The sequence below is a fragment of the Podarcis filfolensis genome, assembly GCF_964270895.1.
Source record: "Podarcis filfolensis genome assembly, chromosome: 18".
NCBI classification, from domain to species: Eukaryota; Metazoa; Chordata; class Lepidosauria; order Squamata; family Lacertidae; genus Podarcis; species Podarcis filfolensis.
This window is the reverse complement of record NC_139622.1, coordinates 5,323,933-5,351,624: the sequence shown is the minus strand read 5'-3', so window position 1 is coordinate 5,351,624 and position 27,692 is coordinate 5,323,933. Positions and strand designations below refer to the sequence as shown.

Here is a 27,692-nt window from a genome sequence, read left to right as displayed (position 1 = left end):
GCTTTTCCCGTTTCACGTCCTGCCTTGCGAGCCTGTTCCACACCTGCCGGCCGCAATTGCTTTGCTTGGCCTACATATCTCTTTCGTGTCTGATTTATTAGAGAGGTTGTGCCAGTTGCCAACGCTCCGGAACCGAAACACCCATCAAAGGTTTAAGAGCCTAAACGGGTGTTAATTAGCTCAGCGGGGAAGCCGTAGTTTCAAATGAGGTTTATCTCCGAAACTACTATTAAGTTTGACAATGCAAAGCAATAAATTCTGGGGCTTTAATTCCAGCCTTGCCTAGTCAAACAGATTAGGGCTCTTATCCTGCGGCTTATGTGTAAATAACCGTCAACTTCAGGCGCTGATTTGATGAGATAAAAGACTCTAATTGGGGCAGAGATGGGTAGGCTAGATGGTCTTTTAGTCTCCTGAAACTATATCATTCACTGCAGCTTGAGTGGTGGGATTGTTGTTTAGTCGTTTAGTTGTGTCCGACTCTTCATGACCCCATGGACCAGAGCATGCCAGGCACTCCTGTCTTCCACTGCCTCCCGCAGTTTGGTCAGACTCATGTTTGTAGCTTCGAGAACACCGTCCAACCATCTCGTCCTCTGTCGTCCCCTTCTCCTTGTGCCCTCCATCTTTCCCAACATCAGGGTCTTTTCCAGGGAGTCTTCTCTTCTCATGAGGTGGCCAAAGTATTGGAGCCTCAGCTTTAGGATCTGTCCTTCCAGTGAGCACTCAGGGCTGATTTCCTTCAGAATGGAGAGGTTTGATCTTCTTGCAGTCCATGGGACTCTCAAGAGTCTCCTCCAGCACCAGAATTCAAAAGCATCCATTCTTTGGCGATCAGCCTTCTTTATGGTCCAGCTCTCACTTCCATACATCACTACTGGGAAAACCATAGCTTTTACTATACGGACCTTTGTTGGCAAGGTGATGTCTCTGCTTTACCTTTAGGTATAGTTGGACAAAGCTGGAACTGTCCTTGGTGCTGCAGCCGCTGGGCTGCCTTGCCTGGCTGCTCACTCAGAGCTGTCCATGGTCCTGCCTTGCCGCCTTGCCCTGTCAGCTTCCAGGCAAGGCCTGAACAGAACGAAGTGGCATGGTCCACCATTCCTTGCAATATGTAGCCACAAGGGTGTGTTGGAAAGTGTATGTCCCCATTGCAAGACAGTGGGGAAGCAAAACATGCAGTCAGGTTCATGTCTGTTTCCCAGTGGGGCATCCGGCTGGCCATTGTGACAACAGGATCCTGGCCTGATCCAGCCACCAAGATCTTCTTATGTTCTGGTTGATGTTTCTCTTCGCTGCTTCTTTTTTTTTATTATTATAAGATATTTTATTAGCATTTTCCATTTTTTACAAACAATAAAAAGGAAAATAAAATAAAAATAATAAATAATAATAAAAAACACATAACGTTCAAAACTTATTTTTGAATAACATCTTTCACTGACCTCCTCATACCTCCCCTTCTTGTATTCCAGTTCGAATTGTTTATCCAGCAAATCCTTATCTCCCAACATTACAATTAAACCCCTTATTTTCTAACCATCCTCTTATATTATTATATCTTAAGCTCTTGATTATTTACCAAGAAAAAAGAGACCATTTTTTCATAATCTTATTACCATTACAGCTAGAAACCTATTGATTTCAATCCTGCATCATTCAACATTCATTAATATTACAGTATTTTTGTAGATAATCCTTGAATTTCTTCCATTCTTCTTCTGCCGACTCTTCTCCCTGGTCACGGATTCTGCCAGTCATTTCTGCCATCCCATAAAGTCAATCAACTTCATTTGCCATTCTTCCAGAGTGGGTAGATCTTGCGTCTTCTCTTCGCTGCTTCTAACTTCAGGAAAAGTGGCTTATGGATATTGAAAACAAATTAAAACGAAATAGGATGCATTATTCTGGATTTATTGTCCCAGTGGGACATGTTGGGTGTCATAGATTGCTCATAATTTTCCCCTCATACCTTAACCCCTGTCAAAGAGGTGGGGCTTCCCCCCCTTATTTTGTTTTATTTACCGTATTTTTTGCTCTATAGGACACACCGGACCATAGGACGCACCTTGTTTTAGAGGGGGAGAACAGGGGAAAAAAAATTCTCCCCCTCTCTGCTCAGCGCCCCTTCAGCGAAGCGGTAGGAGAAACGGAGCCCCTTCCATTTCTCCTCCCGCTTCGCTGAAGGGGCGCTGCACAGAGAGGGAAAACTGTGCAGTGCCTCTCCAGCGAAGCGAAGCCTGGAGACTGAGAGGGATTGGTGTGCACCGATCCCTCTCGCTCTCCAGGCTTCAGGCAGCTATCTGCAAGCCTTCGGAGTGCAACGGGAACTCCTGCTGCACTCCAAAGGCTTGCGGATAGCTGCCTGAAGCCTCTGGAGCACAGCGGGAGTTCTCACTGCGCTCCGGGGGCTTCAGTGAAAGCAACACGAAGCATCCGGAGTGTGGGGGGAGCTCTCCCTCTGCGCTTCGGAGGCTTTGCGTTGCTATCGCTGAAGCCAAGGAGCCTGCATTCGCTCCATAAGACGCACACACATTTCCCCTTAATTTTTGAAGGGGAAAAGGTGTGTCTTATAGAGCGAAAAATACGGTATGTATTTTTTTCCCTGCCTTTTTCTCCAGGGAGCTCAAGGTGATGTGCATGGGTTGTCCTCCTCCTCATTTAACCCCCCCCACATCAACCCTGTGAGGAAGGTTAGGCCAAGATGGTCAAGCGGAGATTCGAACCCTTGTACCTCAAGTCCTCCTGTGACTCTCTAACCACTATGCCACGCTGGCTTTCAAAGGGGAAGATAATGCAATTGATTCTTACAGAGCAATTCTCAGAAGTATGCCCCACGGGATTTAATAGGGCTTACTCGTGGGCAAGTGTGCCTAGGATTAAGTTCAGCCTTGCGGGAATTAAACCTGAAAAAAGGCAGTGGCGGGGGGGGGGGGGGACGGGGAAGAACCTGCTTGAGCGGCGAGCGTTGAAAATGGACTGGAATGGAGCATGAAGGCGCATTGTGATGGGGTGCTATTAAAGGTTGCTTTGGCGTTTACGGAAAGTGGAGGAGAGATAAGGAGGTTTCACTGGGCCGCTCTGCCGCTCATCCCTTGGCGATAATTTCTGCTGATAGGGGCTGCAATGCAGGCGTGCCGGAACCTTATTTCCTCCGCTGAGCTTTGGGGATCTGTATCTGTCCATGTGTAAATAAAACAGGTGCATGGATTTCGCTCAGTGCTGCATCAATCCTGAATGTTTAAAAGGGAGTAGGAGAGTTTGTCATAAGAGGTGGGGGGGACAGAGGGGACGGGGACAGATCCTTAGCAAAAGGGGGGAGCAAACCTAAGTTAAGGCCATCCGCGAACAGTGATTATTGATGATTGTTGTTGTGGGGCAATCAAAGCCCTGGCTGGGGACATCGGGACCGGGGGCAAGATGGCGGGGTGGGAGCAGGAACGGAAGTCCAGAAGCCAGGAAGCCAAGGGTCCGAGGGTCAGGAAGCAAGGAGTCACAAAGTCAGGGGTCCAAGGATCAAGAAGCAAGGAGTCACGAAGCCAGGGGTCCGAGGATCAAGAAGCAAGGAGTCACAAAGTCAGGGGTCCGAGGATCAAGAAGCAAGGAGTCACAAAGTCAGGAGTCCGAGGATCAAGAAGCAAGGAGTCACGAAGCCAGGGGTCCGAGGATCAAGAAGCAAGGAGTCACGAAGCCAGGGGTCCGAGGATCAAGAAGCAAGGAGTCACAAAGTCAGGGGTCCGAGGATCAAGAAGCAAGGAGTCACAAAGTCAGGAGTCCGAGGATCAAGAAGCAAGGAGTCACGAAGCCAGGGGTCCGAGGATCAAGAAGCAAGGAGTCACGAAGCCAGGGGTCCGAGGATCAAGAAGCAAGGAGTCACAAAGTCAGGGGTCCGAGGATCAAGAAGCAAGGAGTCACAAAGTCAGGGGTCCGAGGATCAAGAAGCAAGGAGTCACAAAGTCAGGGGTCCGAGGATCAAGAAGCAAGGAGTCACGAAGTCAGGGTTCCGAGGATCAAGAAGCAAGGAGTCACGAAGTCAGGGTTCCGAGGATCAAGAAGCAAGGAGTCACGAAGTCAGGGGTCCAAGGAGCAAGGAGCAAGGAGTCACAAAGTCAGGGGTCCGAGGATCAAGAAGCAAGGAGTCACAAAGTCCGGGGTCCAAAGATCAAGAAGCAAGGAGTCACAAAGTCCGGGGTCCGAAGATCAAGAAGCAAGGAGTCACAAAGTCAGGGGTCCGAGGATCAAGAAGCAAGGAGTCACAAAGTCAGGGGTCCGAAGATCAAGAAGCAAGGAGTCACGAAGCCAGGGGTCTGAGGATCAAGAAGCAAGGAGTCACAAAGTCAAGGAGTCAAGTGCAGCAAGGCAGGGAACGTGTTGCTGTGGCAAAGAGCCGAAGGGAAATGCTGACCTTATATCCCTTCCCAGCTCTTGCCACCAGGTGCAGTGAGTTACCATTCGGCCTCACCTTGCCTCTCCAGAACAAACTTAGGAAGGCCCCAGTCCTGCAAAGTCCTACTGGTCACAGGGCCTGGCTCCTGCACGCACTCCTGACAGTTGTGGGACGGCTGGATGCTGAGGAGTGGTGGGAGGCACTAGCTGGGGACCCCCAAGGGAAGAACGCTCAGAGTCAGGGGTGGGACGACTGAGTACTCAGAGGGAAGAGAGGAAGCGGACTGGGAGGAGGAGGAGGAGGTGTCGGAAGCTGAAGAGGCAACAGGGCTTAGTGAGCAGGGAGAGTGTGTGGCAGAGAGCAGTCCAGACTCAGAGCCAGGAGAGGAGACAGAGATGACGAAGGCTGCTGAAGAAGCCAGGGAGTCTCCCGCTCCTGCTGGGGCCAGATGTAGTCTCCAATTGCTTGGAAAATATCCTGGAGAGAAGGGGAATTAGGCAACTGTGGGACGGCAGGAAACTTCAGCAGCCACAACTGCCTCACAGGGGCAAAGTGTACCACGACATGTTGCTGTGCTCACTAGGCCTGGCCTCCTGGGTCAACCATGTTCCCTTGAACAAAGAGTTAACTTCAGTGACGCCGTGTGGTTTATTGCCAAGCTGCTCCTGACTCCTGCCCCTGACAGGAGGTAGCAGATCCGGCCTCCAAAGGAGTAGGCCATAGCCATTGCTCCAACCACAACATCAGCAGTAGGTGATGCATTCCCTGAGGTGTAGCCTTATTAGACTTTACCGATTGGTGGGGTCTGCGTTGCTCCCGGGAGGGAGAAAGGAAGTCAAATGACACTGAGGTTGATTCAGAGAAAGAGTTTATTCTGCGCTCCGGATAGCAGAAGGCACTTGCGTGGTCAGCTCACAGCAAGTCCAAAGAAATGAGAAATTTCATGCAGTATATATATCCTCCAGGCACCCTCTCCCCCCTTCCCCAGGAATCCAGCCACGTCAGCTTATACACGCAAGTTGACATCACAGATGTTCCTGCTCCGGTACTCTTAACCATAAAAGGGTGTTCCTCTTCCTGTACTCTTGACCATATAAGGTTATTCCTGTTCCTATACTCTTATCTTGGGGCAGGAGGTCACCGACTCTAAGAACACTCCTGGCGCCGTTCCTGGATCTCTTGTCAGACCTGACAAGGTCTGTGCGTCTTTGTGGTCAGGATGTAAGATAAGACCCAGACGTGCCATCCCTGCTCCACTTTGGAATGGACAAGGCCATTCATTAGGCATCACGGACTGATAAAGGAGAGAGCTTTGTTTATACAGCTGTGTTCTTGTTATGCATTTGCTCAAGAGCTCAAGTTAATGGTTTTTAGCTAATGCACCCTTGGAGAAGGAAAAATGGATTTTGGGTCCCGTTTCAAACTGACTGCACAGAAACCCATTCCTTCAGAGGCTGGATCTGCTTCCCCATGGATCCCGCCACGGAAGGCGCTTGCCAAAAATATTGCTTGTGGCTGGGCCACCCCTGATGCTGACGGGGTCTCACCTGAAACACGATGCAATCAGATAATCCCGTTAGAAACACAGCGGACTCAGGTCAAGGGTTTGAGGAACGGTGTCTTTGAAAGCTGGTGGGATGCCTAAACAGATTTTTGCTGGTTTCCAAAAGCACCTCTCTCTCTCTCTCTCTCTCTCTCTCTCTCTCTCTCTCTCTCTCTCTCGGACTTTCATGTTTTCAAGGCTGATCCCATGTTGGTGGGGTCTAAAGCCCAGAACACATCTTTGTTTTGCTTTTACAACCGCGAAAACATGCGCGCCAAACTCTGCTCCCAATTTACTCAGTCTATTGTAGCGTCGCAGCAGAAAATCCCCTCGCCTGCAAAGTCTATCTTCCTCTTTTCTCTGCCTCTTTTTTAAACTTAAATTTCTTTTGGACCTAGTGATAACATAAATGTTGGATGAGGGGAGAGAGGGGGAGATCCAGGAGAGAGGGAAATGAATGGCACCTTCACAGAGCCTCTGCTTCCCTCTCGCCGACACAATACCCACTTGCTAGAATAGAGCGTTTTTCTCGCTGGCTTAGACACACAAACGCCGTTGCCGTGCAAAGTTTCCCGATACAAAATTGGCACCCAGTGGACAATCCGTTGGGTTTAAACGCTTCCTTTGTTATAACAAACTCAGTAGCAGCTGAGAATGTATTTTTTCCCCTCCCCTCCCTTCTTTTTTTTTTGGGGGGGGGGGGAAATGGAGGCTTTTTGTAAAGGCAGCCGTGCTGGTTTTTCTTAGGCTCACTCCAGCCATAGAGGGGAGGCTGCGATGCAAACACTTTCTCCTGTCCCACTCGACCCCTCTCTCTGTGGCACCCCAGCAGCGACAGCCCCAGTACTTTAAAGATTTGGGAGAGGGTACTACAAAGCAGGGGTGGAGCAGCGCATCGTGAGGAAGAGAGGCGAGCCTAGTCCCACATTAGGTACAGGGGATCCATTCAATTCAGTTTACGCTGAAAGGCAAACCTCTCTCATTTGTACTTCTGAAGCAAACCCTAATGCAGATGCCGTTCCAAATTTGCACCTCTCTGAATTTTGCAGTGCACCTCTTCAGCTGAGGAATGTCTACCAAAAAATAAATAAAAATGCGTCTGCTAGGGGAAAATGTGGGTGAAAGGTGTCATATCTGGGAGATTTGCTTCACCAAATTGCATCTATTAGGAGAAATCGAAAACTGATGTGGAAATACGGAGAACTGAGGAGGCGAGGGAAACGAGAAATGGAGAGAAACTGAAGGGGGCAGAGTCACCCATCCCCTGTTTTTTTAATTCTAGTAATTCCTTCTGACAGCCTTTTATCTTTGTCGGGGTAGCAGCCAGTCCTGATCCCCCGACGACTCACCTCCCTGTTTCGCCCAAAGGCGAGCACTCCTCCTGCGAGTACTCAGGTCTCTCTTTTCTCACAGACCTCAGTCTCTGCAGCTCGGGAGACGTCGGTGGCTTACTGGACCCAGGGGCCGCCTCAGCCTCCCCTGACCCAACCGGTAGTGGAGCAGCTGTAAGTGATGGCCCAGCTGGAGGCAACGAAGTCATCCCCGCATCCGGAGCCAGGGCAGGCTCAGGCCCCTGACTCGGCCCAGCTGGTGTTTGTTGCAGGGGAACCTGTGCAGACAGGGACTCTTCAGGATCATTGGTTCAGCTGCCACCTGAGGCAAAGGATCTGGTGCAGACTGAATCTCCTCTGGTTCTGAGTCCGAGCCCCAAGCCATCACAGAGACGATGCTTGTGTGAGTAAAACGGTACCACGCACAATGTCCAAGAAAGCAAAACAGTGCACGCCTAGTGATCCCAGCAAGGGGGAGACTATGGCTTCTTCACCAGCCGGACTAATCTCTGCCTCTAGGTCTCCCTCCTCTCCTGCTTCTGCTTCTGTTTCTGAACTGCTCTCTGCCCCAGCCTCTTCCTGCTCACTTAACCCTGTTGCCTCTTCAGCTTCTGCCACCTCCTCCTCCCAGTCTTCTCCCTCTGACCACTCCTCGTCATCCCACCACCCCTCCCTAGGCTCTGAGCCTTCTTCGCTTGGGGGTTCCTTTGGGGGTTCTTCAGCTGCTGCCTCCCCCCACTCCTTGGCATCTTGCCAGTGCATGACACCTCCTCAGAAGACGCCCCATGCTGCCTCTGCAGTGGCCTCTTGGCAAACAGGAGGCGCTCCTAGTCTCCTCCCACCCTTGTTCCCGATGTAGATCTTTATGCGCCTCTGGTTGCTTCGTTAGATCTTCACTCGCCCCTTCTTCCCTGGCTACCCCCACCCCCAATTTTGTAGTAGTAGTAGTATTAATAATAATAATAATAATAATAATAATAATAATAATAATTTATTTATACCCCGCCCATCTGGCTGGGTTTCCCCAGCCACTCTGGGTGGCTCCCAACAGAATATTGGAAACATGATAAAACATCAAACATTAAAAGCTTCCCTAAACAGGGCTGCCTTCAGATGTCTTCTAAGAGTCAGGTAGTTGTTAATTTCCTTGACATCTGATGGGAGGGCGTTCCACAGGGCGGGTGCCACTACCGAGAAGGCCCTCTGCCTGGTTCCCTGCAACCTTGCTTCTTGCAGAAGACACTCAGAGCTGGACCTCAGTGTCTGGACTGAACAATGGGGGTGGAAATAATAATAATAATAAAGTCTAGTAGCACCTTAAAGGTAAAGGGACCCCTGACCATTAGGTCCAGTCGTGGCCGACTCTGGGGTTGCGGCGCTCATCTCGCTTTATTGGCCGAGGGAGCCGGCGTACACTTCCGGGTCATGTGGCCAGCATGACTAAGCCGCTTCTGGCGAACCAGAGCAGCGCACGGAAACGCCGTTGACCTTCCCGCCGGAGTGGTACCTATTTATCTACTTGCACTTTGACATGCTTTCGAACTGCTAGGTTGCCAGGAGCAGGGACCGAGCAACGGGAGCTCACCCCGTCGCGGGGATTCGAACTGCCGACCTTCTGATCGGCAATTCCTAGGCTCTGTGGTTTAACCCACAGCGCCACCCGCGTCCCTGCAAATCGTTTAGAGGCACCTTTAAAAAAAAAAGCGGTATATAAATTTTGCCAAACAGCAAGGAAATAATTCTGTACAGCACCATCCGGCCACTCGCATCCTCAAAGGAGAATTAATGCTCACTAGCAGATATTTTTCTTCCAAGAATTCTGCTCTGGTTTCCCCCCCCAATCTCCAACACCCACACAGCCTCTAATTCCAACCCCATGTAGGGTTTGTGATATATCGTGTGTAAAAATAGATTATATATATATATTCTTTGGAAAACACGCACTTACAAGCGAGGGGGAGGGAGAATATATTCTGCACATCACATTTATCTTTACTACTTCTTACCATCCTTTGTCAGTTGACACTTATTAACCCTCCTCCAGGCTCATTATCTCAGGCCAAGAGATAAATAAGAAAGGTTTTGCGCTGTCAAGCTGAGAGTTTGCTCTGGCACAGGGGCAACGGTTGGGGCAGCAAGTGGCAGGTTTCTCTGTGCCCATCTCCCCCAACTCATTGCCCCCCTCCCAAACCCCCTCCCTATTCACAACTCTTTCTTTTCAAACAATAACAATTTTGGCTGTGCCCAACCAAATTCTACTCGCAGTGGAGCCGTTAAAATGAACGGGCTGAAGTCAGTTGTGCCCATGAATGGGAATTGGTCTGCTCTTAGAAGGACTGACATTGGACGCAACCCTTTCTTTATTTTAAAGAATAAAACAGAACTAGGCATCTGTTAAGGGACGTGGGTGGCGCTGTGGGTTAAACCTCAGTGCCTAGGACTTGCTGATCGCATGGTCGGCGGTTCGAATCCCTGCGGCGGGGTGAGCTCCCGTCGTTCGATCCCAGCTCCTGCCCACCTAGCAGTTCGAAAGCACATCAAAGTGCAAGTAGATAAATAGGTACCGCTCTGGCGGGAAGGTAAACGGTGTTTCCGTGTGCTGCTCTGGTTTGCCAGAAGCGGCTTAGTCATACTGGCCACATGACCCGGAAGCTGTACGCCGGTTCCCTCGGCCAATAAAGCGAGATGAGCGCCGCAACCCCAGAGTCGGCCACGACTGGACCTAATGGTCAGGGGTCCCTTTACCTTAGGCATCTGTTGGAGTTATAGGGAATATGTCACATTGTGTGAATTTTCTTTGGAGTGCGAACATGCCCTAATCTGCCACCCCCCTTGCCCTAATCTTGTCTCCTCTGCCATTGGACCCCAAAGCTGCAAACTCCAGAGTCTGCCCCACACAAGGAGGGGAGTGGAGGAAAAGGTTGCTGAATTGCTTTTGACTTTGACTTGACACTGTGTTTTTGTGGTTTGTTTGCCGTTTTGATCATATCGTGCTATGTGTTTGCTGTGATTGCGTTGTTTGTGGTGGCGGTTGTCAGTGGTCGTTTTGTGGCGCTTGTTGGTGGTGATTGGGGGGGGGCTGAATCCGTGGTTCGCGGCTGGTTGTGGCAACCTCTGTTTCTGCCCCTCGCGAATACTCTCTTTGCATGCACAAGTGACTATCACCAATGGGAACTACCATTTGTCCCCCAAAATAGCTTGGTGGATACTGCAGTGTACCTCTATCAAGAGAGCCAGTGTGTTGTTAAGGGTGTTGGCCTAGGACCAAGGCGACCAGGGTTTAAATAGCTACTCAGCCATGAAGCTCACTGGGTGATACTGGGTGCTAATCTCCCATCCTAAGACACCTTGTGAGGATTAGGTATTGCAGATATTAACACTGTGCAGCCTGAATCAGCAGGATGAATAAAAATGGACTCCTCTTGGAATAAAAATTGTCCAGACCCAGAAATATGATTCAAAAGCTTAACTCACAGAACTTTCTTCAGAACAGATACAAAAACAAACCAACGATACATCCAAATAGCTGAATAATATCATGTGCATGTACAGCACAGGTTCACCTTCTTATAAACTTGAAATAACTCCAAACAGACCTAAAATCAGACTCCCATTAGTTTGGAGCTGTTTCCTCTCAAGGATAGAACTCATTATCACATCTTTTGTTCTCTCTGGCTTCTAGAGAAAGACAAACTCCCCAAGATGGCGACTTGCAACTGAATAACCTCTCATGTGACCTAAAGTTAAACACCACGTGAGAGAGCAGAGCAGTTAACAGTTAATCATCGATCCACCAGGCACCCTGAGAGCTCTTCATAGTTTCAGTGGAATTCACCATGTTAGCAATACAAATATAGGCATATACAGAGTTATTTTCCATTTCAGTGTAAGTATAATTGTTTTACTTAACATTAAGAAATAAGGCAAGGGGAGAACCGTGTACTCCTCCTTGAACTCTTTGGAGGAATATGGGATAGCCTGATGCTAAGATAATGGCAGGGGGTGATCTGTGGCCTTCTAGATGTTGGCGGACTCCTGTTCCCTCCAGCCCTAGCAAGCATGGGGAGTGGTCTGGAATGATGGGAGTTGCAGTCCTATGGCACCTGGAGGGTTAAGAGTCACACAAAAGGGTTGAAAAATGGCCGACAGTGATGGGAGCGACCACCACTGGTAAGAAAGGCCAATGAGATTTTCACATCAGCCTGAAAATCTATGAAATTTTGCTATCTTCAAACAGGTCAGTGGAAAATATAGGGGGCATGGCATTTTACAGCAACCCTAAAATTTTGCCACATATTCTGTAGGGCTTCCTGACTTGGCTCGGGTCTTATGCTTTTGTGCCTCCCACCCTTGCCATCTCGCTTTGTTTTAAAGCAGATTCTGAAACCGGTTTGAAACCAGATTTGCTTTCAGGGCTCCCCCCACCCCTCTAAGAAATGTTAGGATTGTGAGCTCGCTGAAAATCCTCTTGTGGAGAGACCAGGGGCCCTTGGGAGACAGCAGTGTTGGTTAAACTGGTTTAGCTGTGGCATGTAGACATGCCTTAGGTAAAGGTAAAGGGACCCCTGACCGTTAGGTCCAGTCGTGACCAACTCTGGGGTTGCGGTGCTCATCTTGCTTTATTGGCCGAGGGAGCCGGCGTACAGCTTCCGGGTCATGTGTCCAGCATGACTAAGCCGCTTCTGGCGAACCAGAGCAGCGCACGGAAACGCCATTTACCTTCCCGCCGGAGTGGTACCTATTTATCTACTTGCACTTTGACGTGCTTTCGAACTGCTAGGTTGGCAGGAGCTGGGACCGAGCAACAGGAGCTCACTCTGTCGCAGGGATTCGAACCGCCAACCTTTTGATTGGCAAGTCCTAGGTTCTGTGGTTTAACCCACAGCGCCACCCACGTCCCAACCAGATATGCCTTAATTTGCATCAAAAATCTGGCTGGGCCATTTGGTTGCTCCCAAGGTCAATACAGAGGGGTGGTGAGGTGTGCCCTGGTGACAGACAGGGGGCAGTAGAGGGCCTTAAGCCCATACTTCTGCCCAATTCCTTGTATTGAGCTTTCGATTCATCTCTGAAAGGAGGACTCTCCCTAAATGAAAAGAGAAAGGGAGAGGCAAGGAAGCCATTAATTGATTCCTTGTTAATTAACCTTTTGTGAACCCCTTGAAGACATCTGAAAATGGTTTTCTTTAGAGCACGGCTTATCGCTGGATTTAGGGGGAAGGCGTTCGTACCTTTAAATCCACAAGGTCGGGAAAGGGGAGAGGACACAAACTTCCCTTCGCCGGGACAGGGACCCTTGACTGCCTCCCCTCGCTCTTTAACATTATTTAATTTTAATTTTAATGGTTCTACTCGGAGTATAACGAGTGTTGCAAACAACCGCTTGTCTTGAAATAGGTTCGGAGCAGGCATTAGGGTGACACCCCCTTCAGAAGTCGCATTTCCGTTGCTAAGAGGAAGGGAGCAACTGTGGACAAGGAGGCTGTATTATTTCCTGTGCCCCCGTCCCCCAATAAATATAAATGGTAGGAATGCCCACTTTTCCTTCAGTCTCCTTTGCCACCTTTGATTTTATGGGGAGCATTTTATAGCCTGCCTTGTCGCCAAAAGTGTCTCCCCAAAATCGGTACTATATCTGAAGGAGCGTCTCCACCCCCATCGTTCTACCTGGACACTGAGATCCAGCACCGAGGGCCTTCTGGCGGTTCCCTCACTGCAAGAAGCCAAGTTACAGGGAACCAGGCAGAGGGCCTTCTCGGTGGTGGCGCCCGCCCTGTGGAACACCCTCCCACCAGATGTCCAGGAAATAAACAGCTATCTGACTTTTAGAAGACATCTGAAGGCAGCCCTGTTTAGGGAAGCTTTTAATGTTTAACAGACTACTGTATTTAACTGCCTGGACACTGAGGTCCAGCTCCAAGGGCCTTCTCGGTGGTGGCACCTGCCCTGTGGAATGCCCTCCCACCAGATGTCAAAGAGAGCAATAACTACCAGACTTTTAGAAGACATCTAAAGGCAGCCCTGTTTAGGGAAGCTTTTAATGTTTGATGTACTACAGTATTTTAATATTTTTTTGGAAGCTGCCCAGAGTGGCTGGGGAAGCCCAGCCAGATGGGCGGGGTGTAAATAATAAATTATTATTGTTATTAATACACTTCATGTTTAATGCCTGACAACAGACATGACACAAGAGGAAAACGTGGAGAGGAGGGAGGAGGGGGAAAGCAAGCTCAGCCACACGTTCTTACTGTTCTTAGAATGCAGTCAATCACAAGAATGATGAAATTAAAACAGTTTGGGCGCGAACTTGACGCCAAGGGGCAGGTGAGGGAGCTGGGGATGTTTTGCTTGGAAAAGAGGAGACTAAGAGGAAATAGTGTCAGCTTCGCCTTTGAGCCAGTACCACCAACTGGGCCAGGCGAACTGGGGTAGCACTTCCAGAGACCTTCTTCTGCAGGAGCAGGTCTAAGTGCTGTGGACTCACAACTCAGAGCTGTGAGCACCGAACTCACTAACAGAAGACAGCCGTGCACAGCAGAGTACAGCAGAGCATAAATCACTCGGACGACAGCGCTGAAGAATATCTTCTTTTATTCACTAACAGCTACTGTACTATACAAACTATATACAAATGGAGACGCTGGACTGCACTGAGTGCTACAGCTGCTTTCTGCAGTGACCTTTTTTTTTTTAATAAATATTTATTCAATTTTTCAATTTTATACAAACACAAAAAGAAAAAAGAAAAAGTAAAATATTAAAAACAAATCAATTTTGATATCAATTTTTCAATAACATGTTTCTTTGACTTCCTCATACCTCCCCTTCTTGTTTTCTAGTTCAAATTGTTAATCCAGCAAATCCTAATCTCTTAACATTCCTTTTAACTAACACCTTATTTTCCAATCAACTTTTTAAATTTTATAACTTAAACAATATTAATCCCAGTTCTTTTTATCATAACAACTAGAGACCACATAAATTCAATCCAGCATCATTCAAAGTTCATTAATTTTGCAATATTTCTGTAAATAGTCCTTAAATTTCTTCCAATCTTCTTCTGCCGACTCTTCTCCCTGGTCGCGGATTCTGCCGGTCATTTCTGCCAGTCCCATACAGTCAATCAACTTCATCTTCCATTCTTCCAGAGTGGGTAGATCTTGCGTCTTCCCGTGCTTTGCTATAAGTATTCTTGCTGCCGTTGTAGCATACATAAAGAAAGTTCTGTCCTTCTTTGGCACCAAATGGCCGACTATGCCCAAGAGAAAAGCCTCTGGTTTCTTCTCTGCAGCGACCTTATCTACACAGAGATAACACTCTGTCTCCCCCTTTGAAGTGAGGCTGGAGCGGAATAAGTAGCAAGCGCAATCCGCCCCCTCCTCTCTGGAAAATCAGCAGATTCTTGCAATGGGAGGGGTGAAATCTCCTCAAATAGGATAGCCATCTTCCAATATCTCAAGGGCCACCACATGGAAGACAGAACAGGCTTGTTTTCTCCTGCTACGGAGGGTAGGACTCGAACCAATGGCTTCAAATTCTGACTAAACATCTGAGAATCAGAGGATCAGAGATTCTTAGAAGACTGGAGGAAATATGTGAACTATTTGAAAAGTAATTGTGATGAACAGATTGCGCTAGTAGGACTGCAAGAAGTTTTGTAAGGTGGATTATTTGAAATATTGAAAGACCATGAAGAGAATTATTAGTTAAGGACAATTAAATGTAATACAGAAATTAAGAAATGCAGAATAAGTGATAAAGAACAGGAAATCACCAGAGGGGTTGACGGAAGTCTAAAATATTGTATAAGACGAGAAGTTATGTTGTATGACTGTTGGAACTGATATGTTAAAAAAATCAATAAAAATGTGTGTATATATGTATGTGTGTGTATACAGTGGTACCTCGGGTTAAGTACTTAATCCGTTCCGGAGGTCTGTTCTTAACCTGAAACTGTTCTTAACCTGAAGCACCACTTTAGCTAATGGGGCCTCTCGCTGTCACCGCGCGGCTGAAGCACGATTTCTGTTCTCATCCTGAAGCAAAGTTCTTAACCTGAAGCACTGTTTCTGGGTTAGCGGAGTCTCTAACCTGAAGCGTATGTAAACCGAGGTTAAGGTAAGGTAAATGGACCCCTGACCGTTAGGTCCAGTCGTGGCCGACTCTGGGGTTGCGGCGCTCATCTCACTTTACTGGCCGAGGGAGCCGGCGTACAGCTTCCGGGTCAAAAAAATATATGGAGGTACCGTGCTATATTAGAAGCAAAAAAAAAAAAAACAACTTGTTTCGATGAATTGGAAGAGCCGCAAAAAGATTCCGTTGAGCACATGGATTGATAATACGGACAGATTAGCTACATACGAACGAATTGCATGTTGACGCAAAGTAAGAATGGATAAATATGAAGAAATCTGGAACAAATATTTAAGCGATAAGGCGGATAGTGGTGGGAAGTAGGGGGAGGAGAGAGAGGTGGGAAAATATTGTTTAAAAAGGTGTAAAAGGTAAAGGGGCTCCTGACCATTAGGTCCAGTCGTGGCCGACTCTGGGGTTGCGGCGCTCATCTCGCTTTACTGGCCGAGGGAGCCGGCGTACAGCTTCCGGGTCACGTGGCTAGCATGACTAAGCCGCTTCTGGCGAACCAGAGCAGCGCACGGAAACGCCGTTTACCTTCCCGCCGGAGTGGTACCTATTTATCTACTTGTACTGGCGTGCTTTCGAACTGCTAGGTTGGCAGGAGCCTGGCTTTGCTTTAGGGCATCTGGTCAGTCGCTGTGAGAACAGGACGCTAGACTGACTGTTGGTCTGATCCAGCCAGCTCTTCTTATGTTCTCAGTGGAAGGCCAGCACAGTCAACGACAAGGAAGACTTGTTTACTGTCTCCAATGATTGTCGTAAAACAGAATATCCAGAGGATATTAGGTTTACTGTGATCGAGTTAAGCGCCACCGATTCCTAGACACCGCCTGACTCGTAAAATTAATGGCCGAAACAAGGCAATGCGCGCATGGCTTGTGGGTAGGTGCGCCACACACCTCTCAATCAATGGCTCTAATGGGGAGGAGGACTTGGACAGTTTGATCGGGAGTTTTATCGCCATCCAGGAGTGTGCAGGATGACGGGGACATGGAATGCTTCAAGGCTGGTCAAGGAAAGAGGCAGACCGTTTCCACGCGGAAGTCTCTGTTCACTTTGTAGCAAGTGAAAAATGGAACTGCCAGCTGTTCACATGCTGCTCAAAAAGCAATGGATGCAGACTAAGGTTAAGAACTTTGTTTCAGGATGAGAACAGAAATCGTGCTTAGTGAGAAGGGAGTGTCTGTGGCAGAGAGAATAATAACAGTATTATTATTATTATTATTATTATTATTATTATTATTATTATTTATATCCCGCCCATCTGGCTGCGTTTCCCCAGCCACTCTGGGCGGCTTCCAAAAAATATTGAAATACTGTAATACATCAAACATTAAAAGCTTCCCTAAACAGAGCTGCCTTCAGATGTCTTCTAAAAGTCTGGTAGTTGTTGTTCTCTTTGACATCTGGTGGGAGGGCGTTCCACAGGTCAGGTGCCACTACCGAGAAGACCCTCTGCCTGGTTCCCTGTAACTTGGCTTCTCACAGTGAGGGAACCACCAGAAGGCCCTTGGCGCTGGACCTCAGTGTCTGGGCTGAACGATGGGGGTGGAGACGCTCCTTCCGGTATACTGGACCGAGGCCATTTAGGGCTTTCAAGGTCAACACCAACACTCTGAATTGTGCTTGGAAACGTACTGGGAGCCAATGTAGGTCTTTCAGGACCGGTGTTATGTGGTCTCAGCGGCCACTCCCAGTCACCAGTCTAGCTGCTGCATTCTGGATTAGTTGTAGTTTCTGGGTCACCTTCAAAGGTAGCCCCACGTAGAGCGCATTGCAGTAGTCCAAGCGGGAGATAACCAGAACATGCACTACTCTGGCGAGACAGTCCGCAGGCAGATAGGGTCTCATCCTGCATACCAGATGGAGCTGGTAGATAGCTGCCCTGCAGAGTGCATTGCAGTACACAAGAAGAGCCTGCTGGATCAGGCCAGGGGACCACCGAGCCCAGGATCCCGTTCTCATTCTGGCCGACCAGATCCCTGTGGGAGACCAGCAAGCAAGATCTGAACACATGAGCCCCCTCCCCTCCTGTGGTTTCTCACAATTGGCGTGCAGAATGTGGGATGGGAAACACAAGAGCAGTCAAGTACAACATTCCTAGAGTGAACATGTTTACACATGGGGAGGAATGTTTGTCCAGCCAGCAGGTCAACTTCCTGTTTCCTTCTGGGCTGGGTCAGACTTCCTCTGCATGTGACTAGAGGTGGGCGTTTACTGGATGCTGGTAGCTTTGAGAACATTATCCAACCATCACGTCCTCCGTCGTCCCCTTCTCCTTGTGCCCTCCATCTTTCCCAACATCAGGGTCTTTTCCAGGGAGTCTTCTCTTCTCATGAGGTGGCCAAAGTCTTGGAGCCTCAGCTTCAGGATCTGTCCTTCCAGTCAGCACTCAGGGCTGATTTCCTTCAGAATGGAGAGGTTTGATCTTCTTGCAGTCCATGGGACTCTCAAGAGTCTCCTCCAGCACCAGAAGCATCCATTCTCCGGCGATCAGCCTTCTTTATGGTCCAGCTCTCACTTCCATACATCACTACTGGGAAAACCATAGCTTTAACTATACGGACCTTTGTTGGCAAGGTGATGTCTCTGCTTTTTAAGATGCTGTCTAGGTTTGTCACTGCTTTTCTCCCGAGAAGCAGGCGTCTTTTAATTTCATGACTGCTGTCACCATCTGCAGTGATCATGGAGCCCAAGAAAGTAAAATCTCTCACTGCCTCCATTTCTTCCCCTTCTATTTGCCAGGAGGTGATGGGACCAGTGGCCATGATCTTCGTCTTTTTGATGTTGAGCTTCAGACCATATTTTGCGCTCTCCTCTTTCACCCTCATTAATAGGTTCTTTAATTCCTCCTCACTTTCTGCCATCAAGGTTGTGTCATCTGCATATCTGAGGTTGTTGATATTTCTTCCGGCAATCTTAATTCCGGCTAGGGATTCATCCAGCCCAGCCTTTTGCATGATGAATTCTGCATATAAGTTAAATAAGCAGGGAGACAATATACAGCCTTGTCGCTTATTCTGTTTAAATGGTGGGACAAGCCGGCACTTTGAGGCATTTCTGAACGCAGCATAAAGGCAACAAATCTCCCTGGCTGGTTTTAATGTATGTTTAATCTCTTGTTGAAAGCTGCCCAGAGTGGCTGGGAAAACCCAGCCAGATGGGCAGGGTACAAATAATAAATTATTTTTTTTTATTATTATTATTATTATTATTATTATTATTATTATTATTATTATTATTTTATCATCATCATCTTCTTCTTCTTCTTCTTCTTCTTCTCACAGATTACAGATAATCACAGAATTGTAGAGTTGGAAGGGACCCAAGGGTCATCCAGTCCACCCCCCTGCAGTGCAGGAATGACAGCAAAAGAACCCCTGACAGATGGTCAGCCAAACTCTGTTTAAAAACCTCCAAGGAGGGAGAGTCTAGCACTTGCCAAGGTTTGCCATTCCACTGTTGTCAGGGAACTGCCATCGGAACTAGAGGAGGAGGCGAGGCTCCACAGCGATGCTGGAGAGGGGCCAAGCAGGGAGAGAGGCAGGTCTCCTGTTGGGGAAGAAAATCAGCGCAACACCAGGGATAGAGGGGGGCCAATGGGGGAAGCAGAGAGCAGGCTCCGGGACTCTTCACTGGACACCAGCGGGGAGAGCACAGGTCCTCCGCTACCCACGCCCTCCCTGCGCAGAAGACTTCCGCGCAGGGAGAGTAGGAGGAGACTGGGCGTCAAACAACTTTTATGTTGGAAAAGGTTTAAGAAACGCCCACTGACGGATTCTGCCAGCGACTGAACAGCCATGGAGTGGGTGGCTGTCCAGCGAGAAATGGTTTAACCAGCCAACCTAGCCCAGAGCGGCGGCAACTTACGCACAAGCAACCCCTAAAGCCATTACAACTGTCAAACAGCTTCTACCATTTTGAGGCCTCCCCTTAAAAAATCAAGCTTTATTATTTTATTCACATAATATACATTCTTTACAACAAACAACTCCAAAATAAAATCATATGTAACAAAACCGTAAGTCTCATGTTTTCATTTCCACTGATCTCTCTGATGCCTTTACCTGATATTTCTTGTTGCTTTCTGCTTTCCTTATAGAATCTTTATGGAAATTTAAATCTCTTAAATCCTATACCAATCTTTAACAGTTTCAATTATTCCCTTTACCTCCCTCCCCCACAGCCCAGTTATTATTTTTGTTATTGTTGCGTTATTCACTTTGTTATTCCATCCTTTAATATATCATTATCCTATCTCCTTGTGCCTTTTAAACTTTTGCATATTAATTTTTAAGCTCCAGCACCAACTTCTTTCATGTACTCCTTAACGCGTTCCCATTCTTTATTATTTTTTTGATTAGAGTAGCCTCTAATTGATGCTGTTGATTTTTCCATCTCCACGAATTCCAGAAATTTGATTCTCCATTCTGATCATTCTAATCTAATCCCTTAAAAATCAAGTAAGGTACCAGTCCTCATTGTTCTGAAGAAATGGCTGGTTTTAAATAGGGAGCTGCCTTATACTGAATTAGACCACTGGCCCATCTAGCTCAGTAGAGTGGTACCTCAGGTTACAGACGCTTCAAGTTACAGACTCCTCTAACCCAGAAATATTACCTCGGGTTAAGAACTTTTCTTCAGGATAAGAACAGAAATCGTGCTCCGGCAGCGCAGCGGCAGCAGGAGGCCCCATTAGCTAAAGTGGTGCTTCAGGTTAAGAACCGTTCCAGGTTAAGAACGGACAGTCCAGAAGGAATTAAGTTCTTAACCCGAGGTACCATTGTATTGCTTTACTGACTGGCACTGGTACTCCTCAGTCCTATCTGACAGATGCAAGGCACGGGCTCTGCATTTCCCAGTTTCACCTATGCAAAAGGAATAATATATGCAACCACATCCAAAATCCTCTTAGAAGTGCTGGGACTGAGCCGAGGGATTCCCACAGACAAAGAAATCATTGTTTTCCCACCCACGCATGAGAAACAGTGACGGTGCATTTCTCAACGAAGCCCTCCGTTGAAATCTTCCGAGTAAACTGAGCGGCAGGAAGACAGGCATGGAAATTAAAGTACGGTCTAGCCTAATCAAACAAACAATTCCCTCTGTTTCTCGCGCACACACATGGCAAGGTGTGCAGAAGCACACAAAGCCTTCAGTAGGATGGATGAAACCTCCCCAAAACAGTGCAGTAAAGACCGAGCATGCTCAGTGGGCAGGAAATGCTGCAGGAGAAGGGGCGAATGGAATGGAATATCCGGGAAGAGGGCTTGGCTGCCTGGCTGAATGCATTCGCGGTGCATCGTTTTGTTGAGGCTACAACTGCCGTGTCTAATCTGCTCGAAGAACCCCCCACGTTATACTGTATTTTACGCTGGTTTTTTGTTGCATCAATAAAGTGTTTTAAATTTGTTGTTAGCCACCCTGAGCCCAGTTTTCTGAACCGGGAAGGGCGGGGTATAAATAAAATTTTATTATTATTATTATTACCGTATTTTTCGCTCTATAGGACGCACTTTTTCCCCTCCAAAAATGAAGGGAAAATGTGTGTGCGTCCTATGGAGCGAATGCAGGCTCCTTGGCTTCGCCGCGACGCGCCTGTCCTGAAAGCCGGAGGAGGAACAGAAGGGTCTCCTGTTCCTCCTCCTGCTTTGCAGCGACGCGCCTGTCCTGGAAGCTGGAGGAGGAACAGAAGGATCTCCTTCTGTTCCTTCTCCAGCTTCGCTGAAGGGCGCTGCGCCTTCTCTCTCTCTCTCTGCGCAGCGCCTCTCCTTCACAGGAGCAATGCGCCTATCCAGCGAAGCCGGAGGAGGAACAGAAGGGTCTCCTGTTCCTCCTCCCGCTTCGCAGCGACGCGCCTGTCCAGCGAAGCCCGAGGAGGAACAGAAGGGTCTTCTTCTGTTCCTTCTCCAGCTTCGCTGAAGGGCGCTGCCCCTTCTCCCTCTCTGCGCAGCGCCTCTCCTGTGAAGGAGGGGCGCTGCGCAGAGAGAGAGAAGGCGCAGTGCCCCTTCAGCGACGCGTCTGTCCTGCTTTAGCCCTGTGCAGCCTCTTTGGGCAGGGGGAGCCTTCATCCCGCTGCCCTGAAGAGCCTTGGCGCGGTTACCCCAGAAGCCAGAACAGCCACACGGTATCCCAGAAGCCAGATCCCTCTTGCTGTTCTGGCTTCTGGGGTTCAGAATAATTTTTTCTTGTTTTCCGCCTCCCAAAACTAGGTGCGCCCTATGGTCCGGTGCGCCCTATGGTGCGAAAAATACGGTAATCAGGTTCAGTAAATAGGCTCACTTCCACAAAGGCTGAATGGGGCTGTGTTCGCTGGCGGAGGAAGAGGGGGGCGGGGGAACGCACCGCCCCCTGCACCACGATCCCTGGGGTGCCATCATGGCTGCCCCCTCCCCGCGCTGGGCACCATGGCCCCGCAGGCGGCACGCCATACCCCCAGGACGCACGCCAACCACACTCCCACCTGCTCTCTGCCCCCGGTGCCGAAGCATAGAGCTCCACCACTGGGTATGTTACCGCCTTGGACCTTTTATAGGGTTTACAGACAATTAATATAAAATCCAATCAGAGTGCTGCAGACATTTGCAGAGGGTAGCTGGCAGAACACACATTGGATACGACTTTCTGGGTGTCCAGCCTGCAGCTTGACATGTGTCCAGCCCTCCTGGTGTAGCCTTATTGGAGTTCAACGGTTGGGTCTGCGTTGCTCCGGGACAGGAGGAAGGAAGTCAAATGACACCGAGTTGGTTCAAAGAAAGAGTTTATTCTGCTTTCCGGATAGCAGAAGGCACTTGCGTGATCAAGTCCACAGCAAGTCCAAAGAAATGAGAGATTACATGCAGTATATATATCTTCTAGGCACCCTCTCCCCCCCTTCCCCAGGAATCCAGCCACGTCAGCTTGTACACGCAGGTTGACATCACAGATATTCCTCTTCCGGCACTCTTAACCATAAAAGGGTATTCCTTCCTATACTTCTGACCATAAAAGGATCTTCCTGTTCTTACTCTTATCTTGGAGCAAGAGGTCACCATCTCCAAGAACACCCTCTGGGGCTGTTACCAGACTAGGTCTGTGCGTCTTTTGTGGTCAGGATATAAGATAAGGTACTGACGCGTCTTCCCAGTTCTACTGATAAAGTCAAGGCCATCCTTGCCATCACAAACTGATAAAGGAGAGGGCTCTGAGCACTTGTTTGTACAGCCGGGTTTTTGTTTATACATTGACTCAGAGCTCAAGTTAATGGATTTTCGCTAAGGAGCCCAACCACGTCGGCCTACGTACACAGGTTGACATCACATATGTTCCTGCTCTGGTACTCTCAACCATAAAAGGATCTTCCTGTTCCTACTCTTATCGTGGAGCAAGAGGTCGCCATCTCCGGGAACACACTTTTGGCGTTTTCCCCAGACATCGGTCTTGCGCGTACTTTGTGGTCAGCACATAAGATAAAGTTCTGACGTGTTTTCTTTGTTCCCCTAGAGAGCCAAGGCCATCCCTTGCCGTGGACTGATAAAGGAGAGAGCTTGTTTATGTTTTTGCTCAACAGCTCAAGTTTTACGCATTTAAAAGTGCTCTCCTTTGAAAGAACAAAAAGGGGGGGGGGTTGAGTCAGTTTTAAACTTACTACACAGAAACCCATTCCTTCACTAGGATCCCTCGCTTCTAAGGTTTTGTAGCCTACATAGATACAAGCCTACATACTAAAAAAAAAAAAAAAGGAGAATTGTAGCTTGAGATTTGGTACAGTGGACGCTCGGGTTTCGAACGTGATCCGTGCAGGATGCACATCTGCGCACATGTGGGTTGCAATTCAGTGCTTCTGCGCATGCGCGACCGATGAAACCCCGGAAGTAACCTGTTCCAGTACTTCCGGGTTTCGGCGTTCCGTAACCTGAAAAAACACAACCTGAAGCGTCTGTAACCCGAGGTATGACTGTATTTCCAACAACCGAGCAGCTATGTGTCTTTAATGAACAAAAGGAAACTATTATGAACCAAGGATATTAACAGAACTCCAATATCTCATTCAGTTAGGGTTTTTTTATAAGGTTTCGCACACAAAACATATTTTGGGGGCCCTCGGGATCCCTCCACAACAGTAAATGATCCAATTTTGTTCGTGGCACCCTCAACAACCCCCCCAGTCTGCAAAAAAAAAAAAAGGTCAGCAAGTCCCAGTACAAAGGGGAGGAAAAGACAAGAGAAAGGAAGGGGTGTGTGTGTGTGTGTGTGTGTGTGTGTGTGTGTGTGTGTTACTTTGGAAAAGGCGAATGCAGAATTCGACTCTATATATTTTTAAATTTTAAACTAAAAAGAGGTTTGCTCCAAAGGGTGACTGCAGGTGCTTTTGTAAAGTTCCTGTAAAGGGAATTGGGGGTTGCTCGTGCGTAAGGGGGCTGCTGCTCTAGGCAACGTTGTCTGGCTAAACCTTTCCCTGGCTGGACAGCCCTTTCTCCGTGGCTGTGTCAGTCACTGGCAGAATCCGTCAGTGGGTGTTTCCTGAACTTCTTCCAACATAAAAGCTGCTTGACGCCAAGTCTCCGCCTAGCTTCCCTGCGTGGAAGTCTTCTGCGCAGAGTGGGCGTGGCCAGCGGAGGTCCTGGGCTCTCCCCGCTGGCCTCTGTGGAAGAGTCTTGGAGCCATCTCTCCGAAGTCCTTCCCTGCTCCCCTTTCTTCCTGGTGTCACGCCGATTTCCTTCCCCAAAGGAAGTGTTCTCTCTCTCCCTGCTGGTCCCTTCTCCTGCATCGTTGGGGAGCCTTACCTCCACTCTTGGCTCCGATGGCAGTTCCCTGACAGTTCCCTTCTAGCTTGTGTGTGTTATCTGCGAAACTGGAGCTTGTCCAGTGTGTTGTAGTGGTTAAGAGCGGTGGACTCGTAAGCTGGTGAACCGGGTTCACTTCCCCGCTCCTCCACCTGCAGCTGCTGGGTGACCTTGGGGTAGTCACACTTCTCTGAAGTCTCTCAGCCCCACTCACCTCACAGAGTGTTTGTTGTGGGGGAGGAAGGGAAAGGAGAATGTTAGCCGCTTTGAGACTCCTGAAGGGGAGTGAAAGGCGGGATATCAAATCCAAACACTTCCTCTTCTTCTTCTTCCTGTCCATTTGTCCTGCTGAGAGGTACATAATCTGTACTCGGGTTTCAGCACAGACATCTTACGAGGGAGGCAATAGAGCAAGCTTTCATTTTTGTCATTTCATGAACAACCAGGCAGCTCACTTAAGCTACACACACACACACACACACACACACTATTTTAACCTCCCCCTTTCATCCTCTTTTTTTTTTAAAAAGCAGCTTATAATCGAAATAAAGGGAAACAACAATAGCTTCTTCTTTTTTAAAAGGAAAGGAAAAAAAAGATCACACCCTCACACAAGAAAAAACAACACCACACCACAAAATATAGTCAATAAAAATAGCTGATAAAACAGAATTGGAAGCAGCGGGGAACAAGGAATCTCGCTGAGATTATTGCACCATTCGACGTCTGGGAAAACAAAACAGTTCTAACCCGGCAAATGAAAATCATTCAGAGTGTGCGCCAGATTAGCATCTCCAGGGAAGAAATGGCAACATCTGGGTACCACTCCGGAAAGATGCACATCTCTGAACTCTGGTCGCAGCACCCCAAATCTTTTTTTTAAAAAAACAAATACAATAACCATTGCCGTGCAGGTTGGGGTACACAAAGTGAATACGTTTGCAAGGGACACCTTCTTATTTTTGCAGGGTCCCAAAACAGCCCCCGAGCCACTTAAGCCACAGGTAGAAAGGTATCACAGGGTAGCAGGATTGCAAATCACCTATTCTATATCCGTGCTCCTTCCTATCAATTTAGAGGGCTCCACAAGAGACCGGTTGCTGGTTGATTTGCCATAGCGCTAGGAGGATTTAAGTATGGCATATTAACCTCACTGCAGACACAAGGCAATTGGGACGTGGAAACTATAGAGGACTGTATAAAATCTTTCATCAAGAACTGAGGAAATGGAAACATCTCTGCCTTAGCTGTATTCCTTCCTTCCTTCCTTCCTTCCTTCCTTCCTTCCTTCCTTCCTTCCTTCCTTCTCTTCCTGCAAAAAGCTTACAGTGGTGCAGATCAATGGTGGGCTGTGCAGCCCTATGGAGGGCAGTGGAATTACCGTATTTTTCGCCCCATAGGACGCACTTTTCCCCCTCCAAAAATGAAGGGGAAATCTGTGTGCGTCCTATGGGGCGAATGCAGGCTTTCGCTGAAGCCTGGAGAGCGAGAGGGGTTGGTGCGCTCCGACCCCTCTCACTCTCCGGGCTTCAGGAAGCTATCAGCAAGCCTGGGGAGCCCGCGGGAGTTCCCGCAGGGCTCCCTAGGCTGCGGATAGCAGCCTGTTGGCCGGAGCGCGGCGGGGGGGGGACAATTTTTTTTCTTTATTCACCCCCCCCCCAAAAAAACGATGGGCCGGTGCATCCTATAGGGCGAAAAATACAGTACTTGAGGAAGGGTGCTCAGAGGCAGTGGGACATGGGTGGTGCTGTGGTCTAAACCACTGAGCCTCTTGGGTTTGCTGATCGGAAGGTTGGCGGTTCGAATCCCCACGACGGGGTGAGCTCCCGTTGCTCGGTCCCTGCTCCTGCCAGCCTAGGAGTTCGAAAGCACAGGGACTTGCCAAGCCGAGACTTGCCAAGCGGCACCGGAAATCGTGTCTGCGCATGTCCAGATGCCAAAACTCGCTTCTGCACAGGTGAAATTTTCGGCGTTTGCACAGACGTAATTTCCGGTGAAACGCTGCACTAGTCCAGCCCAAGGGCAATCTCTGTGGGAGTGATCTGGCCCATGACTACTGCAATGCGCTCTACGTGGGGCTACCTTTGAAGGTGACTCGGAAACTACAAGTAATCCAGAATGCGGCAGCTAGACTGGTGACTGGGGGCGGCCGCCGAGACCATATAACACCGGTCTTGAAAGACCTACACTGGCTCCCAGTACGTTTCCGAGCACAATTCAAAGTGCTGGTGTTGACCTTTAAAGCCCTAAACGGCCTCGGTCCAGTATACCTGAAGGAGCGTCTCCACCCCCATCGTTCTGCCCGGATGCTGAGGTCCAGCGCCGAGGGCCTTCTGGCGGTTCCCTCATTGCGAGAAGCAAAGCTACAGGGAACCAGGCAGAGGGCCTTCTCGGTAGTGGCGCCTGCCCTGTGGAACGCCCTCCCATCAGATGTCAAAGCGATAAATAACTACCTGACATTCAGAAGACATCTTAAGGCAGCCCTGTTCAGGGAAGTTTTTAATCTGTGATATTTTAGTGTATTTTTGGTTTCTATGGAAGCCGCCCAGAGCGGCTGGGGAAACCCAGCCAGATGGGCGGGGTACAAATAATAAATTATTATTATTATTATTATTATTATTATGGCCGGTAAACATTGCCAACCCCTGATCTAGTCCAGCACCCTGAAATGCCCAATGTGGGGCACGATCCAACAGCCCTGAGTAAAAGTCTCATGCTCTCCAACTGAGCTCAAGTTGGAAAGCCTTCCAAAGGTTGCATCAGCAACAGCCTAGCTCCAGGCAGTGCCCAGAACAGAGTGGGACTCCGTCTGGATGGTGATCTCTGTGGCATGGCATGGCACCTTCTCGCAAAGACAACCAGCTGTGACTGAGGAGCTGCCCTTAGTCAGAATGAGAGGCAGTACTGGATAGTGGTTAAAACATGGCACCAGGAGACCAAGGTTCAAAATCCTGGTAGGCTATCAAGTTCACTGGGTGACTTTGGGCACCAGTTGTAGTCTCTTAGCCTAGCCTTCCTCACAGGGGATAAAATGGGGAGGAAGACAACCATGTATGCCACTTTGAACTCCTTGGAAGAGAGGTGGGATAACAGTGCAGTGCAGCGCAGCGCAGCGCAGCGCAGTGCAGTGCAGTGCAGTGCAGTGCAGTGCAATAAAATAAAATAAAATAAAATAAAATAAAATAACATAAAAAAAAAAGTGGTACCTTGGGTTAAGTACTTAATTCGTTCCGGAGGTCCGTACTTAACCTGAAACTGTTCTTAACCTGAAGCACCACTTTAGCTAATGGGGCCTCCTGCTGCTGCCGGAGCACGATTTCTGTTCTCATCCTGAAGCAAAGTTCTTAACCTGAAGCACTATTTCTGGGTTACCACTGTAAAACAAAAACAAAAACAAAAACAAACCAAACCCAAAACCCAAAACCCAAAACCCAAAAAACAGTTCCTATATAAAGCTAGCAGGGCCTGTAGTGGCTTGACAAGTCATCTGATTCCTTCTAAGCTGACTTGCTGCAGTTCCCCTTGCCACC

The 27,692-nt window shown here is 48.5% G+C and overlaps 1 protein-coding gene and 1 long non-coding RNA gene across 2 annotated transcripts in view; both read left to right on the top strand.

Moving 5' to 3' along the window:
• LOC310753654 overlaps positions 1-27,692 on the top strand; it is a 318,231-nt gene that overhangs the window by 244,179 nt on the left and 46,360 nt on the right. The window lies entirely within an intron of this gene.
• The window catches only part of LOC310753213 (uncharacterized protein), a gene marked incomplete at its 5' end in the record, with an annotated part of 277,363 nt that continues 253,032 nt past the window's right edge, over positions 3,362-27,692 (top strand). Inside the window, one exon of the mRNA XM_083594272.1 lies at positions 3,362-4,553. Within this exon, the coding sequence (XP_083450398.1) occupies positions 3,362-4,444 (1,083 nt within the window). The 3' untranslated portion in view covers positions 4,445-4,553. The remainder of the gene's footprint in view (positions 4,554-27,692) is intronic.